Raw genomic sequence first — 19,982 nt, forward strand, 5'->3', positions numbered from 1 at the left:
TTCTTTGAAGAGTGTGTGTGTGTGTGTATATATATATATATTACACACACACACACACACACACTTGAAGTCGGAAGTTTACATACACTTAGGTTGGAGTCATTATAACTCGTTTTTCAACCACTCCACAAATTTCTTGTTAACAAACTATAGTTTTGGCAAGTCGGTTAGGACATCTACCTTGTGCATGACACAAGTAATTTTTCCAACAATTGTTTACAGACAGATTATTTCACTGTATCACAATTCCAGTGGGTCAGAAGTTTACTGTGCCTTTAAACAGTTTGGAAAATTCCAGAAAATTATGTCATGGCTTTAGAAGCTTCTCATAGGCTAATTGACATAATTTGAGTCAATTGGAGGTGTACCTGTGGATGTATTTCAAGGCCTATCTTCAAACTCAGTGCCTCTTTGCTTGACATCATGGGAAAATCAAAAGAAATCAGCCAAGACCTCAGAAAAAAATGGTAGACCTCCACAAGTCTGGTTCGTCCTTGGGAGCAATTTCCAAACGCCTGAAGGTACCACGTTCATCTGTACAAACAATAGTACGCAAGTATAAACACCATGGGACCATGCAGCCATCATACCGCTCAGGAAGGAGACGCGTTCTGTCTCCTAGAGATGAACGTACTTTGGTGCGAAAAGTGCTAATCAATCCCAGAACAACAGCAAAGGACCATGTAAAGATGCTGGAGGAAACAGGTACAAAAGTATCTATATCAACAGTAAAATGAGTCCTATATCGACATAACCTGAAAGGTCGCTCAGCAAGGAAGAAGCCACTGCTCCAAAACCGCCATAAAAAAGCCAGACTACAGTTTGCAACTGCACATGGGGACAAAGATGTTACTTTTTGGAGAAATGTCCTCTGGTCTGATGAAACAAAAATATAACTGTTTGGCCATAATGACCATCGTTATGTTTGGAGGAAAAAGGGGGAGGCTTGCAAGCCGAAGAACACCATCCCAACTGTGAAGCACGGGGTGGCAGTATCATGTTGTGGGGGTGCTTTGCTGCAGGAGGGACTGGTGCACTTCACAAAATAGATGGCATCATGAGGAACGAAAATTATGTGGATATATTGAAGCAACATCAGTCAGGAAGTTAAAGCTTGGTCGCAAATGGACAACGACCCCAAGCATACTTCCAAAGCTGTGGCAAAATGGCGTAAGGACAACAAAGTCAAGGTATTGGAATGACCATCACAAAGCCCTGACCTCAATCCTATACAACATTTGTGCGCAGAACTGAAAAGGTGTGTGCGAGCAAGGAGGCCTACAAACCTGACTCAGTTACACCAGCTCTGTCAGGAGCAATGGGCCAAAATTCACCCAACTTATTGTGGAAGGCTACCCGGAACGTTTGACACAAGTTAAACAATTTAAAGGCAATGCTACCAAATACTAATTGAGTGTATGTAAACTTCTGATTCACTGGGAATGTGATGAAAGAAATAAAAGCTGAAATAAATTACTCTCTCTAGTATTATTATGACATTTCACATTCTTAAAATAAAGTTGTGATCCTAACTGATTTAAGAGAGGGAATTATTACTAGGATTAAATGTCCGGAATTGTGAAAAACTGAGTTTAAATGTATTTGGCTAAGGTGTATGTAAACTTCCGACTTCAACTGTGTGTGTGTGTGTGTGTGTGTGTGTGTGTGTGTGTGTGTATATACATACATACTGAACAAAAATATAAACACATCATATAACAATGTCAAAGATTTTACTGAGTTACAGTTCATATGAAGAAATCAGTCAATTTAAATAAATTCTTTAGGCCCTAATCTATGGATTTCACATGACTGGGAATACAGACATGCATCTGTTGATCACAGATGGCTTAAAAAACTCACAATGGGCCTCAGGATTTCGTCACGGTATTTCTGTGCATTCAAATTGCCATCGATAAAACGCAATTGTGTTCGTTGTCCGTAGCTTATGCCTGCCCATACCATAACCCCACCATGGGGCACTCTGTTCACAACGTTGACATCAGCAAATCGCTCACCCACATGACACCATACATGTGGTCGGCGGTTGTGAGGCCGGTTGCACGTACTGCCAAATTCTCTAAAATGACATTGGAGGAGGCTTATGGTAGAGAATTGAACATTAAATTCTCTGGCAAAAGCTCTGGTGGACATTCCTGCAGTCAGCATTCCAATTGCATGCTCCCTCAAAACTTGAGAAATCTGTGGCATTGTGTTGTGACAAAACTGCACATTTTAGAGTGGCCTTTTATTGTCCCCAGCACAAGGTGCACCTGTGTAATGACCATGCTGTTTAATCAGCTTCTTGATATGCCACACCTGTCAGGTGGATGGATCATCTTGGCAAAGGAGAAATGCTCACTAACAGGAATGTAAAATCTGTGCACAAAATTTGAGAGAAATACGTTTTTTTTATGCGTATGAACATTTCTGAGATCTTTTATTTCAGCTAATGAAACACAGGATATTTGAGTGTATAATAATATAATACCTCCAGGTCCTGGGCATCAGACTCCAGATCAGCTCGAAATGCAGAGTAGTACGCATCTGTGGAAGGGGAGGGGCAGGGCACAGAACAAATGATTAGTGTGTGTGTGCAGCACAACGTAAATCAAATGTATTCAATAGGTGATGTTTGTAATTGTCACATCATATGATTTACATCATATGTGCAATTCAACGCTGAAGTAATAATCCGACCTATGCAACAGTCAGTAAAACCCATACTGATCTACCACGGTCTGTGTGGATGCCTGGTTGTCTTTACCCTGTAGCAGCTTTAGGAGCTACAGGACTCCCAGACAGCCTAGGCTAGCGGCTGTATCTCCTCCACACACTGGCTTAATGAAACTGGATGAGGTCCTATCTCCTTCCCAATAGCCCACCATATCTACATGTCAGTTACTTAACTTACTATAACAGGGTGAGACAACCAACCCCCCCGTTAGAGCTACCCTTTCCCCGTTAGAGCTACCCTCCCCCCCGCTACAGCTACCCTCCCCCCGTTACAGCTCCCCCCCCCCCCCGTTACAGCTCCCCCCCCCCCCCGCTACAGCTCCCCTCCCCCCCGCTACAGCTCCCCTCCCCCCCGCTACAGCTACCCACCCCCCGCTACAGCTACCCTCTCCCCATTACAGCTACCCTCCCCCCGCTACCCTCCACAGCTACCCTCCACCCGCCACAGCTACCCTCCACCCGCCACAGCTACCCTCCCCCCGTTACAGCTACCCTCCCCCCCGTTACAGCTACCCCCCCCCCGTTACAGCTACCCTCCCCCCGTTACAGCTACCCTCCCCCCGTTACAGCTACCCTCCACCCGCCACAGCTACCCTCCCCCCGCTACAGCTACCCTCCCCCCGTTACAGCTACCCTGGCCCCCGGGGCACAGTACCCTGGCCCCCGGGGCACAGTACCCTGGCCCCCGGGGCACAGTACCCTGGCCCCCGGGGCACAGTACCCTGGCCCCCGGGGCACAGTACCCTGGCCCCCGGGGCACAGTACCCTGGCCCCCGGGGCACAGTACCCTCGCTCCCTGTCTAACCTACTCACCTTCTACAACGATGGAGTCAGTGGTGGAAGGGGCCAGGGAGACGGCGTCCTCGTTCAAGCGCTTGACCCCGAAGCGCAGGCTGTCCGGTTCATCCATGTCCCCTGAGAGGGATCTGAAAGAGGAGCGCCACAGGTCTAGAGTGGCATAAATACTGAACATACTGAGAGAGACTGACGGACTTGTACAGACGACAGACTACTGTACACTCACACTACAGACACAGCTCCGTACTGAACACAGTGAGAGACTACACTAACACCACGAGACGGCGGCTACGGCTAGACGGGCGGCTACGGCTAGACGGGCGGCTACGGCTAGACGGGCGGCTACGGCTAGACGGGCGGCTACGGCTAGACGGGCGGCTACGGCTAGACGGGTGGCTACGGCTAGACGGCGGCTAAAGACGACAGCAGTCCAAAGGGTCATAGTCTACATGCTAAGAGAGACTATATAACCACCACCACCACTACTACCACTACTACCACCACCACCACTACCACAACTACCACCACCACCACCACAAATGACAAAAACACAGCTTCAAGCCTCCCTCCTGCAGCCTGCCTGCAAGATGGTCCGTCTACGACAGTGCTGGCTGTTTTCAGGTCCGTAGCTGCTGCATGGCATCTCTATTAATAACATCACACAGATGTAGACAAAACAAGCATTTAAGCTGACAGGCAAGGAAGTAGAAATAGTCACGATTTACACACACCACAACCAGCAGAATCTGTTCACAGAGGTAAAATACAGACAGTACAGGTGCATCAGAGACAGACGAAATAACAGCTTCTATCACCACAACCAGCAGAATCTGTTCACAGAGGTAAAACACAGACAGTACAGGTGCATCAGAGACAGAGACGAAATACCAGCTTCTATTACCATCAGACTGTTGACCAGCTTCTATCACCATCAGACTGTTGACCAGCTTCTATCACCATCAGACTGTTGACCAGCTTCTATCTCCAGACCATCAGACTGTTGACCAGCTTCTATTACCATCAGACTGTTGAACAGTTTCTATTACCATCAGACTGTTAAACAGCTTCTATTACCATCAGACTGTTGACCAGCTTCTATTACCATCAGACTGTTGACCAGCTTCTATTACCATCAGACTGTTGACCAGCTTCTATTACCATCAGACTGTTGACCAGCTTCTATTACCATCAGACTGTTGACCAGCTTCTATTACCATCAGACTGTTGACCAGCTTCTATTACCATCAGACTGTTGACCAGCTTCTATTACCATCAGACTGTTGACCAGCTTCTATTACCATCAGACTGTTGACCAGCTTCTATTACCATCAGACTGTTGACCAGCTTCTATTACCATCAGACTGTTGACCAGCTTCTATTACCATCAGACTGTTGACCAGCTTCTATTACCATCAGACTGTTAAACAGCTTCTATTACCATCAGACTGTTGACCAGCTTCTATTACCATCAGACTGTTGACCAGCTTCTATTACCAGACCATCAGACTGTTGACCAGCTTCTATTACCATCAGACTGTTAAACAGCTTCTATCTCCAGGCCATCAGACTGTTGAACAGCTTCTATTACCATCAGACTGTTGAACAGCTTCTATTACCATCAGACTGTTAAACAGCTTCTATTACCATCAGACTGTTGAACAGCTTCTATTACCATCAGACTGTAGAACAACTTCTATTACCATCAGACTGTAGAACAACTTCTATTACCATCAGACTGTTGACCAGCTTCTATTACCATCAGACTGTTGACCAGCTTCTATTACCATCAGACTGTTGACCAGCTTCTATTACCAGACCATCAGACTGTTGGACAGCTTCTATCACCATCAGACTGTTGACCAGCTTCTATTACCATCAGACTGTTAAACAGCTTCTATTACCATCAGACTGTTGACCAGCTTCTATTACCATCAGACTGTTGACCAGCTTCTATTACCATCAGACTGTTGACCAGCTTCTATTACCATCAGACTGTTGACCAGCTTCTATTACCATCAGACTGTTGAACAGCTTCTATTACCATCAGACTGTTGACCAGCTTCTATTACCATCAGACTGTTAAACAGCTTCTATTACCATCAGACTGTTGACCAGCTTCTATTACCATCAGACTGTTGACCAGCTTCTATTACCATCAGACTGTTGAACAGCTTCTATTACCAGACTGTTGAACAGCTTCTATTACCATCATTTACGCACCAACATTTATTGGATTTTTTTTTTAAACAACTGTACTTTGCAGAAAGTCCTGCGCCACACATCCCACCAGAAAGTCCTGCACCACATCCCACCAGAAAGTCCTGCGCCACATCCCACCAGAAAGTCCTGCGCCGCACATCCCACCAGAAAGTCCTGCGCCACATCCCACCAGAAAGTCCTGCGCCACATCCCACCAGAAAGTCCTGCGCCACATCCCACCAGAAAGTCCTGCGCCACATCCCACCAGAAAGTCCTGTGCACATCCCACCAGAAAGTCCTGCGCCACATCCCACCAGAAAGTCCTGCGCACATCTCACCAGAAAGTCCTGCGCCACATCCCACCAGAAAGTCCTGCGCCACATCCCACCAGAAAGTCCTGCGCCACATCCCACCAGAAAGTCCTGCGCCACATCCCACCAGAAAGTCCTGCGCCACATCCCACCAGAAAGTCCTGCGCCACATCCCACCAGAAAGTCCTGCGCCACATCCCACCAGAAAGTCCTGCGCCACATCCCACCAGAATGTGAAATGTCACACTAGGAAAAATAACACTCATGATTTGTGCTATGGGACAATACCAAATGCGTTCTCTGCCACCACCAGACCTCCCCTGGGGACATCAGACCACAATGTGGTCTACCTCCGGCCAACCTACTGTCGCCTCCTGGAGAGGGAGAAACCCTCAGTTAAAACTACCTCAGGCCAACCTACTGTCGCCTCCTGGAGAGGGAGAAACCCTCAGTTAAAACTACCTCAGGCCAACCTACTGTCGCCTCCTGGAGAGGGAGAAACCCTCAGTTAAAACTACCTCAGGCCAACCTACTGTCGCCTCCTGGAGAGGGAGAAACCCTCAGTTAAAACTACCTCAGGCCAACCTACTGTCGCCTCCTGGAGAGGGAGAAACCCTCAGTTAAAACTACCTCAGGCCAACCTACTGTCGCCTCCTGGAGAGGGAGAAACCCTCAGTTAAAACTACCTCAGGCCAACCTACTGTCGCCTCCTGGTGAGGGAGAAACCCTCAGTTAAAACTACCTAGATCTGGCACGACAACAGTATCACTCATCTCCAGGGGTGTTTTGACTGTACTATGTGGGAGGTATTTGAGGACAGCAGCTCTGATCTTGATGAACTCACAGATGTTTTTTTCAGACTAATGTAAACTTCTGTGTTGAGTCAGTTGTGCCTACTAAAACCTGTAAAATCGTCTCTAACAATAAGACTTGGGTATCAAAACATCTAAGAATCAGTGCTTAATAGGAAGAAGGCAGTTTATGCTGAGGTTGATAGACAGGCTTTAAGAGATCAAAAGACAGATACTGGTGGAAGAGATCAAAAGACAGATACTGGTGGACAAGGAGACATACAAGCAAAGGGTGGAGAAGATCCTCTCCTCAGGAAACACAAGGGTGACCTGGCGAGGGATTAAATCCATGGCTAGTGCCCCCCACATAGGCAGGGGAAAAACCAGTGCTGACCTTATACTCCCCACAGGGATGTGTTTTGTCCCCACTCCACCACCAACGCAGGCTCCCCACAGGGATGTGTTTTGTCCCCACTCCACCACCAACGCAGGCTCCCCACAGGGATGTGTTTTGTCCCCACTCCAGCACCCACAGGGATGTGTTTAGTCCCCACTCCAGCACCCACAGGGATGTGTTTAGTCCCCACTCCAGCACCCACAGGGATGTGTTTAGTCCCCACTCCAGCACCCACAGGGATGTGTTTTGTCCCCACTCCAGCACCCACAGGGATGTGTTTTGTCCCCACTCCAGCACCCGCAGGGATGTGTTTTGTCCCCACTCCAGCACCCGCAGGGATGTGTTTTGTCCCCACTCCAGCACCCGCAGGGATGTGTTTTGTCCCCACTCCAGCACCCGCAGGGATGTGTTTTGTCCCCACTCCAGCACCCGCAGGGATGTGTTTTGTCCCCACTCCAGCACCCGCAGGGATGTGTTTTGTCCCCACTCCAGCACCCGCAGGGATGTGTTTTGTCCCCACTCCAGCACCCGCAGGGATGTGTTTTGGAGTCAAACAGACAGGCCTGGATGAGATCTTTAAGGTCAAGGTCTTCAGCAAGGTACATGGAGTCAAACAGACAGGCCTGGATGAGATCTTTAAGGTCAGGGCCCTCCGCAAGGCTCACAAAATCATTTTAGACCCAAGTCACCCCCTGCACCTTGAACTACTCCCCTCTGGGCGCAGGTATAGGACACCCCTCAGCAGGTAAAACTCAACTAGACAATCATTTGTGCCAGGTGTGATATCCCTCCTAAATAGTTTGGGATAATGTTCCTATTGACCCAGTAAGGCCAGCAGGCTTGTCTCTTTTTATTGGTTTATAACCGTTATGAAAGTTGTATTTGTCAATTAGTTTTGTATTTTAAAACGTGTACATGACACTGCAACAAAATGTCCCCATGGGAACAAAGTCAGTAAAGTAAATAGTATTTACATTCCATTTGATTACTGCTACAGTGCGATTTGGTTCTTAAATCAGAGTCGTCACGCCGTTCTTGATTTCTTGTCCTTTTTGCATATCTATTTTTTTCCTTACATATTGTTTGACATTTTACTGTATTGTTAGGAGCTAGTAACATAAGCATTTTGCTGCACCCACTATAACACCTGCTAAACTGTGAACACAACCAATAAACTTTACATTTGATAAAATAATTTAGTTTCGGGTGGTAAAAAGTGTAAAAAAAATATGGCTTTCCTACTATTAATTTAAACTGCATACTGTGTACTATTTAGGAAGTACTGTTAAGTAAAAATGAACGCAGTAAGCAACAAATAACAGCATACTAGGCTCATCCTACTGAGAACGCGCCATCTATTGTGCAACTGCATTGATTTCCGCCATTCGATCATTTTCTGATTATCAGTTGTTGTCTCGAAATACGAGTCGCTTCATCAATAGTGTGCAGCGAATTCTACTAGATGAAAAGACTAAATAACTATGAGATCCTGTCTTTTAAATCATACTACATTTTTTACATTTCATATAATATAACACTTTTTCCGCATACCCAAAACGCCTACTAAGAACGCAAGTATGGGTATTCAGACCCAACCAAATACAAAGACATCCTTTGCAGCCCCTCTGTTTGACATGAATTAAGGTGACCTAGAACCGTGATGTATAGAGCCTATAACTACTACAGCTGACATATAGGCTCTATACATCACGGTTCTAACTACTACAGCTGACATAGAACCGTGATGTATAGAGCCTATAACTACTACAGCTGACATAGAACCGTGATGTATAGAGCCTATAACTACTACAGCTGACATATAGGCTCTATACATCACGGTTCTAACTACTACAGCTGACATAGAACCGTGATGTATAGAGCCTATAACTACTACAGCTGACATAGAACCGTGATGTATAGAGCCTATAACTACTACAGCTGACATAGAACCGTGATGTATAGAGCCTATAACTACTACAGCTGACCTAGAACCGTGATGTATAGAGCCTTTAACTACAGAGTAGAGTTGGGACAATAAACCGAAAACTACTGACAGACATTGCCCTCTATTCTTACGTAAGTCATTTTTTCTGTGATTAGGTTACACAACATTTATGCTGATTTTTTGGTTCTATGAACCATACACTTATTGACCAGCAGCATAGTTTACGTAGCCTATTGATTAATTGGCCAGGTGGCTATTTGTTCTTGCTACTAACCCGGTACGGCTGTTGTGGCTGTGGTTGTGGCTGTGGTTGAGGCTGGCTGCAGCAGTGTGGCTGGAGGAAGAGCTGTTGAAGGCAGCTGAGGCAGGCTGAGCACTGGGTCCCCGCGGGGTGAGGGTCATGCCTGGGATGCGCGGAGAGCCTGGGGGGCAATCAAGGGCCGAAGAAGACTGGTCCCGATCACTCAGGGCTGGGGAGACATGAGAGATGGTTAGAGCACTGCTAGCCCCCCAGTAACGCTGCAGTCAGGCTCTACACTGAACCCTGCAGGAAGTGACTGGTGAGGTTGTCTCTGTGCATCAGCACCCAGACAGACCCCACGAGGGACCCGGACACTGCAGCCCAGACAGGCCCCACGAGGGCCCCGGACACTGCAGCCCAGACAGGCCCCACGAGGGCCCCCGGACACTGCAGCCCAGACAGGCCCCACGAGGGCCCCCGGACACTGCAGCCCAGACAGGCCCCACGAGGGCCCCCGGACACTGCAGCCCAGACAGGCCCCACGAGGGCCCCCGGACACTGCAGCCCAGACAGGCCCCACGAGGGCCCCCGGACACTGCAGCCCAGACAGACCCCACGAGGGCCCCCTGGACATTGCAGCCCAGACAGACCCCACGAGGGCCCCCTGAACATTGCAGCCCAGACAGACCCCACGAGGGCCCCCTAGACATTGCAGCCCAGACAGACCCCACAAAGGCCCCCTGGACATTGCAGCCCAGACAGACCCCACGAGGGCCCCCTGGACATTGCAGCCCAGACAGACCCCACGAGGGCCCCCTGGACATTGCAGCCCAGACAGACCCCACGAGGGCCCCCTGGACATTGCAGCCCAGACAGACCCCACGAGGGCCCCCTGGACATTGCAGGGAGGTCTGGCCCTTTCAACCCCTTTGTTAACTGCTACAGTAGTTTGATAGTGTCTGTCTGGTAGAAGAACAGGAGGTGATACTGCTTCAGAAGGGATGATGCTGAAGTCACGGAGACAACACACAGGGATTTATATAGCACCAGACTCCTGATCTAATACTCTAGAGACCTCAGACGGGGGCAAAGGTTCCCCTTCCAACAGGACAACAACCCTAAGCACACACACAAGATAAACTCAGGAGTGGCTTCGGGACAAGACTCTGAAAGTCCTTGAGTGGCCCAGCCAGTGCCTGGACTTGAACCCGATCTAACATCTCTGGAGAGAACTGAAAATAGCTGTGCAGCGACTCTCCCCATCCAACCTGACAGAGCTTGAGAGGATCTGCAGAGAAGAATGGGGAAAAACTCCCCAAATACAGGTGTGCCAAGCTTGTAGCATCATACCCAAGAAGACTTGAGGCTGTAATTGCTGCCAAAAGGTGCTTCAACAAAAGTACTGTCTGAATACTTATGTAAAATGTGATATTTAAAAAAATAAAAAAAATAAAAATTATATATATATATATATATATATATATATATATATATATATATTTGTAATAAATGTGCTTTGTCATTATGGGTATTGTGTGTAACATTTAATCCATTTTAGAATAAGGCTGTAATGTAACAAAATGTGGAAAAACTAAAGTGCTCTGAATAACCTAACACCTTCCTGGAGTCTGTCGGCTCGGTCGGTCGGCTCGCTCGCTCGGTCGGCTCGCTCGGTCGCTCGCTCGGTCGGCTCGCTCGGTCGGCTCGCTCGGTCGCTCGCTCGGTCGGCCGGCTCGCTCGCTCGGTCGGTCGGCTCGCTCGGTCGGCTCGCGTCGGTCGGTCGGCTCGCTCGTACACACGTCAGAGGTTTTAAAAAAGGCTAGCGCTGGCATTCAGAAAACACCAGAAATTTAAAACTGAACAGAGATTTGTAAAGGGCCAATATGAGAATCTATGCATTAATGTTAACTTTATAAAACCAGGTGAGTTTCTTCATTTTTTTTTAACATAAATTCACAATGTTTCATGTCTCCTAAACCAAAACATTGTAATAAAAAATATTTGTGACGTTTTGAGATCTGATGTTTGGAGAAAGAGTGTTTAAGGTCAAAAGAGCCAAGAGCTCCCACTTGTAATATCTCATATAATTTTGAAGCTTTAAGTGAAAATTTGTCCGTTCTCCCCTGCCAGGCTGCAACGACGGGGTTCAGGACGTGGATTCTCAATCCTTGTAACCCGTGGTGATATCAAATATTAGCGATTTTAACTGTGCAACGTTCTATTTTCTACCGAGATTGCAAAACAACTCGTATGTTGATGTAGTGCCCATTTTTTAACCTCTGTGTTGAGAAAGTCTTTTTACCGTCAGTTTGTTTTGAAGAGCACCAAAACCTACACTAACCATGAGTCTTGTGGTCTGTATTGTCCAATCACAGAGCATACAAGTCATGTGATCCTTTAGCAAACACATGAAGTGCCATCACGTGTTCACCATCAGATCACGTGACTTGTCTTTCCTTCTACTTCCTTGTCCATCTCCTCTCCTCCCTTGCACTCTCTTGCCTCCTCGTTGTCAACCCTCTATCTCCCGTGTTCCTTCCCCCCACTCCTCCCTTGCATCTATACGCAAAAACAGGGCTGACCAATCACAGGGCAGCATGGTGGAGGTACTATATAACTGTATCCAACCCATCTCCAGGACCGGTCTATTTCTGGTTGGGATGGAGACAGCCTCCACGCTTCCCTCTTATTGTTCAGTTGAGCCAAAAACAAGTACGGGGCGGAGAGAGTATGGTGGGGAGGAGGAGAAAGTATGGGAGAGGGGGAATGGGGACAGGAGAGGGGGAATGGGGACAGGAGAGGGGGAATGGGAACAGGAGAGAGGGGGAATGGGGACAGGAGAGGGGGAATGGGGACAGGAGAGGGGGAATGGGGACAGGAGAGGGGGAATGGGGACAGGAGAGGGGGAATGGGGACAGGAGAGGGGGAATGGGGACAGGAGAGGGGGAATGGGGACAGGAGAGGGGGAATGGGGACAGGAGAGGGGGAATGGGGACAGGAGAGAGGGAATGGGGACAGGAGATCTCTATCAATGACGGGAGATCTTGTTCATGTGCGTGTGATCATTCCAATGTCGTAGCCTTGAAGGGCAAAAAGTTAGTGTGTGTGTGTTCTTGTTCTAACCTCGTGGGGACCTGAAATCCCCAAAAGTCCCACAAGAATTGTAAAACAAGTAGAATTCTCCCTTGTGGGGACATTTCCCACATCCCCAGGAGGACAAAGGCTATTTTAAGATTAGGGGTTTAGAGGTACAATTCAGGTAATGGTTAAGGTTAGGGGTTTTCAGGTCCCCACGAGGATAAAAAATAAAAATAAAAACAGGTGTGTGTGTATTTTTTCCGCTCACCGAGGTTCAGCGATGCTGTTGTGGAGGTCTTATGCAGAGAATCCTTCTATCAGGAGAAAAACATAAGTTTAAAGCGGAAGATTATATACAGTGCCTTCAGAGTGTATTCACACCCCTAGACTTTATCTAAATGTTTATGTTACAGACTGAATTTAAAATGGACTAAATTGAGATGTCACTAGCCTACACACCATACCCCAAAATATCAGTGGAATTATATTTTACAAATTTTTACAAAATTAATAAAAATAAAAAATAAAAAATGTCTTGAGTCAATAAGTATTCAACCCCATAGTTGTGGCAAGCCTAAAAAAGTTCAGGAGTAAAAATGTGCTTTTGTTTTATTGTCAGTTACAATTGTTTTATTTAACTAGGCAAGTCAGTTAAGAACAAATTCTTAATTACAATGACGGCCTCCTGCGGGGGCTGGGATTAAAAATAAAAATTGTGTAATGTGGACTCACTCTCAATAATAGTGTTTAACACGATTTTTGAATGACTACATAATCTCTGTACCACAGATAATTGTAAGGTCCTTCAGTCCAGCAGTGAATTTCAAACACAGATTCAACCACAAAGACCAGTGAGGTTTTTCCAATGCCTCACAAAGAAGGGCACCTATTGGTAGATGGGTAAAATTTAAAAAAAGCAGACATTGAATACCCCTTTGAGCATGGTGTAGTTATTAATTACACTTTGGATGGTGTATCAATACACCCAGTCACTACAAAGATACAGGCGACCTTCCTAACTCAGTTGCCGGCGAGGAAGGAAACCGCTCAGCGATTTCACCATGAGCCCAATGGTGATTTTAACAGTTACAGAGCTTAATGGTTTTGATAGGAGAAAACTGAGGATGGATCAACAACATTGTAGTTACTCCACAATACTAACCTAATTGACAGAGTGAAAAGGAAGACTGTACAGAATACAAATATTCCGTAACATGCATCCTGTTTGCAACAAGGCACTAAGGTAATACTGCAACAAAAAAAATGTCAAAATAATTAACTATTTTTCCTGAATACAGAGTTATGTTTGGGGCAAATCCAATACAACACATTACTGTGTACCACTCTCCACATTTTCAAGCATGATGTTATGGGTATGCTTGTAATCATTAAGGACTGGGGAGTTTTTCAGGACAAAAAATAAACTGAATGGAGCTAAGCACAGACAGAATCCTAGAGGAAACCCTGCTTTCCACCAGACACTGGGAGATGAAGTCACCTTTCAGCAGGACAATAACCAAAAACACAAGGTCAAATATACACTGGAGTTGCTTACCATGAACACAGTAAATGATCCTGTGTTGGCAAATTACAGTTTTTACTTAAACTTGATAGAAAATATATGGCAAGACGTGAAAATGGTTCTCTAGCAATGTTCAACAACCAATTTGACAGAGCTTGAAGAATTTTGAAAGGCATAATGGCCAAATGTTTCCCAATCCAGGTGTGGAAAGCTTTTAGAGAATTACCCAGAAAGACTCAGAGCTGTAATCACAGCCAAAGGTGACTAACATGTATTGACTCAGGGGGTTGAACATTTATCTAAGCAAGATATTAGTGTATTATTTGGAATATAATACACTAATATATATATATATATTTTATTTGTTTTGTTGTCATCTTTTTTTAATACAAAATATTAGAATTTTTCTTCCACTGACAAAAAAATATATAAATCAATTTGAATCCCACTTTACAAGAACATGTGGAAAAAGTAAAATGGTGTGACTACTTTCTGAAGGCGCTGTAACAAAGCAAAAGACATGGACCATGTTTAATTGGAGGGAGAGAACAATTTAGACGGTAGCATTGGCAAAACGAAGGACATACTTGCTTGTAAGTGCAAGCCATTTGGGATCTAAATGAGTAGGTGTGAGTAAATAAAAGCAGTCAGGGGTGCTGACCATTGTACACATACCTTGTTCTTGCTGCTGTTACACTCAGCTAGTAGCGTCCGACAACTCTTGTGAACGTTCACTGCACAGTCTGCAAAACAGAGAGAGGAGAAATTAGTCTAATTTTTCAATGGGTCAACTTTATTTTCAGTTACAAAACAAATCTAAAAATACATTTGAACAGCTACTCGACAGCTGGAGTAACATTGAGTACATTACAAAAAATGCTAATTAATATCCCATTTTCCAAACTTTGAAATGTTTGCACATTTATTAAAACAAAAAAATAGAAATACCTTATTTGCATAAGTATTCAGACCCTTTGCTATGAGGTTCGAAGGGGTAAAGTTGGGTTGGTTTTATGACTTAACAACCAGTCGTAAATGGTTTCTAACTCTCAGTATCCAAGAACGGAATGTCCAAGTGGTATAGAGAGATTCTTGCCCAAAGAACTTCAACATCCAAAAGTGGATAATGAAACAATACTCATAACATAAAGAATGTGGGAAATGGTCGGTGGGGATCCAAACAATGATTATGTTGTATCATTTGTGATACCATTAAAGACGTTATAACGGAAACATCGCAACTTTAAGAGATTTCACAATGTATATGTCAGAGTTACATCTAAAATGTTGTAAAACGTATATGATTAAATATGAAACTGTCAGAAGATGAAATGTGATTTTTGCCTTGTAAATGAGAATCATTTTTCATGTAAAGTTTTACCCAGTCAGTAACCACGCCCATGTGAGCACAGACATTATGCCAAAAGGATGGAACACCCCATTTTCCAGAGTGCTTATAAAAGGACTCCTAACGAAATGTACATTAGACCAGTATTCGGATGGTAAGCCGGACGTCACAAATGGTTTAAAACTACTAGACCAGAAAGCGTGGAGCTGTGGCTACATCAGGGTTCAGCTCGGGTCAGAGTTGACCCATCAGGGTTCAGCTCGGGTCAGAGTTCACCCATCAGGGTTCAGCTCGGGTCAGAGTTCACCCATCAGGGTTCAGCTCGGGTCAGAGTTGACCCATCAGGGTTCAGCTCGGGTCAGAGTTGACCCATCAGGGTTCAGCTCGGGTCAGAGTTGACCCATCAGGGTTCAGCTCGGGTCAGAGTTGACCCATCAGGGTTCAGCTCGGGTCAGAGTTGACCCATCAGGGTTCAGCTCGGGTCAGAGTTGACCCATCAGGGTTCAGCTCGGGTCAGAGTTCACCCATCAGGGTTCAGCTCGGGTCAGAGTTCACCCATCAGGGTTCAGCTCGGGTCAGAGTTGACCCATCAGGGTTCAGCTCGGGTCAGAGTTGACCCATCAGGGTTCAGCTCGGGTCAGAGTTGACCCATCAGGGTTCAGCTCGGGTCAGAGTTCACCCATCAGGGTTCAGCTCGGGTCAGAGTTGACCCATCAGGGTTCAGCTCGGGTCAGAGTTGACCCATCAGGGTTCAGCTCGGGTCAGAGTTCACCCATCAGGGTTCAGCTCGGGTCAGAGTTCACCCATCAGGGTTCAGCTCGGGTCAGAGTTGACCCATCAGGGTTCAGCTCGGGTCAGAGTTGACCCATCAGGGTTCAGCTCGGGTCAGAGTTCACCCATCAGGGTTCAGCTCGGGTCAGAGTTCACCCATCAGGGTTCAGCTCGGGTCAGAGTTGACCCATCAGGGTTCAGCTCGGGTCAGAGTTGACCCATCAGGGTTCAGCTCGGTCTGTGTTTGGCAACAGCTGAGTGAGTACCAGGGTACTCAGCAGCTGAAAAGGCCTGCCAGACAGGGTTAGCAAGAATGATTCAGTAATGGTGTGGTGAGGGGCCGATAGTGAGCCAACACTGACCGACCGACCAGCCAGTCAGCCAGTCAGCCAGCCAGCCAGTCAGCCAGTCAGCCAGTCAGCCAGTCAGCCAGCCAGCCAGCCAGCCAGTCAGCCAGTCAGCCAGTCAGCCAGCCAGCCAGCCAGCCAGCCAGTGAACCAACAGGATCCTAAACAGCTTCTACTCCCCAACCCATAACTGCTTAACAAGACTGCTAAATAGCTAATCAAATGGCTACCCGGACTAAAGGCATTGACCCTTTATTCTCCAAATCTCTTGCACTGACTCAACACACCCACACACTGGACTCCACACACACACTGGACTCCACACACACACTGGACTCCACACACACACTGGACTCCACACACACATACCCACACAGACACCCACATAGACACCCACCCACCCACATTGACTCAGTACTGCTACTCCCTGAATACAGCCATGTTATTACCTGGTACCCCTACACATTGACTCAGTACTGCTACTCCCTGAATACAGCAATGTTATTACCTGGTACCCCTACACATTGACTCAGTACTGCTACTCCCTGAATACAGCCATGTTATTACCTGGTACCCCTACACATTGACTCAGTACTGCTACTCCCTGAATACAGCCATGTTATTACCTGGTACCCCTACACATTGACTCAGTACTGCTACTCCCCGTATACAGCCATGTTATTACCTGGTACCCCTACACATTGACTCAGTACTGCTACTCCCTGAATACAGCCATGTTATTACCTGGTACCCCTACACATTGACTCAGTACTGCTACTCCCCGTATACAGCCATGTTATTACCTGGTACCCCTACACATTGACTCAGTACTGCTACTCCCCGTATACAGCCATGTTATTACCTGGTACCCCTACACATTGACTCAGTACTGCTATTGCCTGTATACAGCCATGTTATTACCTGGTACCCCTACACATTGACTCAGTACTGCTACTCCCTGTAGACAGCCATGTTATTACCTGGTACCCCTGCACATTGACTCAGTACTGCCTGTATATAGCCATGTTACTACCTGGTACCCCTGCACATTGACTCAGTACTGCTACTCCCTGTATACAGCCATGTTATTACCTGGTACCCCTACACATTGACTCAGTACTGCTACTCCCTGTATACAGCCATGTTATTACCTGGTACCCCTACACATTGACTCAGTACTGCTACTCCCTGTAGACAGCCATGTTATTACCTGGTACCCCTACACATTGACTCAGTACTGCTACTCCCTGAATACAGCCATGTTATTACCTGGTACCCCTACACATTGACTCAGTACTGCTACTCCCCGTATACAGCCATGTTATTACCTGGTACCCCTACACATTGACTCAGTACTGCTACTCCCTGAATACAGCAATGTTATTACCTGGTACCCCTACACATTGACTCAGTACTGCTACTCCCTGAATACAGCCATGTTATTACCTGGTACCCCTACACATTGACTCAGTACTGCTACTCCCTGAATACAGCCATGTTATTACCTGGTACCCCTACACATTGACTCAGTACTGCTACTCCCCGTATACAGCCATGTTATTACCTGGTACCCCTACACATTGACTCAGTACTGCTACTCCCTGAATACAGCCATGTTATTACCTGGTACCCCTACACATTGACTCAGTACTGCTACTCCCCGTATACAGCCATGTTATTACCTGGTACCCCTACACATTGACTCAGTACTGCTACTCCCCGTATACAGCCATGTTATTACCTGGTACCCCTACACATTGACTCAGTACTGCTATTGCCTGTATACAGCCATGTTATTACCTGGTACCCCTACACATTGACTCAGTACTGCTACTCCCTGTAGACAGCCATGTTACTACCTGGTACCCCTGCACATTGACTCAGTACTGCCTGTATATAGCCATGTTACTACCTGGTACCCCTGCACATTGACTCAGTACTCCCTGTATATAGCCATGTTACTACCTGGTACCCCTACACATTGACTCAGTACTGCTACTCCCTGTATACAGCCATGTTATTACCTGGTACCCCTACACATTGACTCAGTACTGCTACTCCCTGTAGACAGCCATGTTATTACCTGGTACCCCTACACATTGACTCAGTACTGCTACTCCCTGAATACAGCCATGTTATTACCTGGTACCCCTACACATTGACTCAGTACTGCTACTCCCCGTATACAGCCATGTTATTACCTGGTACCCCTACACATTGACTCAGTACTGCTACTCCCTGAATACAGCCATGTTATTACCTGGTACCCCTACACATTGACTCAGTACTGCTACTCCCTGTAGACAGCCATGTTATTACCTGGTACCCCTACACATTGACTCAGTACTGCTACTCCCCGTATACAGCCATGTTATTACCTGGTACCCCTACACATTGACTCAGTACTGCTACTCCCCGTATACAGCCATGTTATTACCTGGTACCCCTACACATTGACTCAGTACTGCTACTCCCTGAATACAGCCATGTTATTACCTGGTACCCCTACACATTGACTCAGTACTGCTACTCCCTGTATACAGCCATGTTATTACCTGGTACCCCTACACATTGACTCAGTACTGCTACTCCCTGTATACAGCCATGTTATTACCTGGTACCCCTACACATTGACTCAGTACTGCTACTCCCTGTAGACAGCCATGTTATTACCTGGTACCCCTACACATTGACTCAGTACTGCTACTCCCCGTATACAGCCATGTTATTACCTGGTACCCCTACACATTGACTCAGTACTGCTACTCCCTGAATACAGCCATGTTATTACCTGGTACCCCTACACATTGACTCAGTACTGCTACTCCCTGTATACAGCCATGTTATTACCTGGTACCCCTACACATTGACTCAGTACTGCTACTCCCTGTATACAGCCATGTTATTACCTGGTACCCCTACACATTGACTCAGTACTGCTACTCCCTGTAGACAGCCATGTTATTACCTGGTACCCCTACACATTGACTCAGTACTGCTACTCCCTGTAGACAGCCATGTTATTTTACTCGTTAGTTATTCACTGTTTATTTATTCCTCGTGTCACTATGTATTCTTTTGTTTATCTCCAAAGCTGCTATATGTAACTTTTTGGGCAACCCAACCAAATTCACATAGAAATGTGTGTTATAGATCTGTCATTTTCATTGAACGGCAGTCAAAGAAGGGGTAGATCTCTTCTGTGTGTGTTATTTCTATACTTCCTGTTCTTCATTTTTGCATCTTTTACTTTTGGTTTTGTACACGAGCTTCCAACAGCTGAAAACACCATATTTTTGGTTATGGAAAATATATTTAACAGCCGGTACAATGATTGTCTATACACTATAATTGCTTGTTTTGTGACAAACTGAAATTAGGCAAACTATTTTAATTTTAGCAACCAGGAAATGGAGGATCAATTTCAGCATAGTGCATCATTAACTCCGCATTGTTGGAAAAGGACCCGTAAGTAAACATTTCACTGTTAGTCTACAC

General features: G+C 46.2%; 1 protein-coding gene across 4 annotated transcripts in view; it reads right to left on the reverse strand.

Annotated features, from left to right (window-relative positions):
- Window positions 1–19,982, reverse strand: part of arhgef18b (rho/rac guanine nucleotide exchange factor (GEF) 18b) — an 83,493-nt gene that overhangs the window by 39,889 nt on the left and 23,622 nt on the right. For 3 of the 4 annotated variants that reach the window (XM_029708180.1, XM_029708182.1, XM_029708179.1), the window contains exons 10-14: window positions 14,694–14,761; window positions 12,765–12,810; window positions 9,452–9,647; window positions 3,550–3,662; window positions 2,492–2,547 (exon numbers count right to left, since the gene is read on the reverse strand). In XM_029708180.1, coding sequence (XP_029564040.1) covers window positions 2,492–2,547; window positions 3,550–3,662; window positions 9,452–9,647; window positions 12,765–12,810; window positions 14,694–14,761 — 479 coding nt within the window. The remainder of the gene's footprint in view (window positions 1–2,491; window positions 2,548–3,549; window positions 3,663–9,451; window positions 9,648–12,764; window positions 12,811–14,693; window positions 14,762–19,982) is intronic. The other variant, XM_029708181.1, reaches the window with a different exon arrangement.

Source organism: Salmo trutta, chromosome 22 (genome assembly GCF_901001165.1).
Source record: "Salmo trutta chromosome 22, fSalTru1.1, whole genome shotgun sequence".
NCBI lineage: Eukaryota > Metazoa > Chordata > Actinopteri > Salmoniformes > Salmonidae > Salmo > Salmo trutta.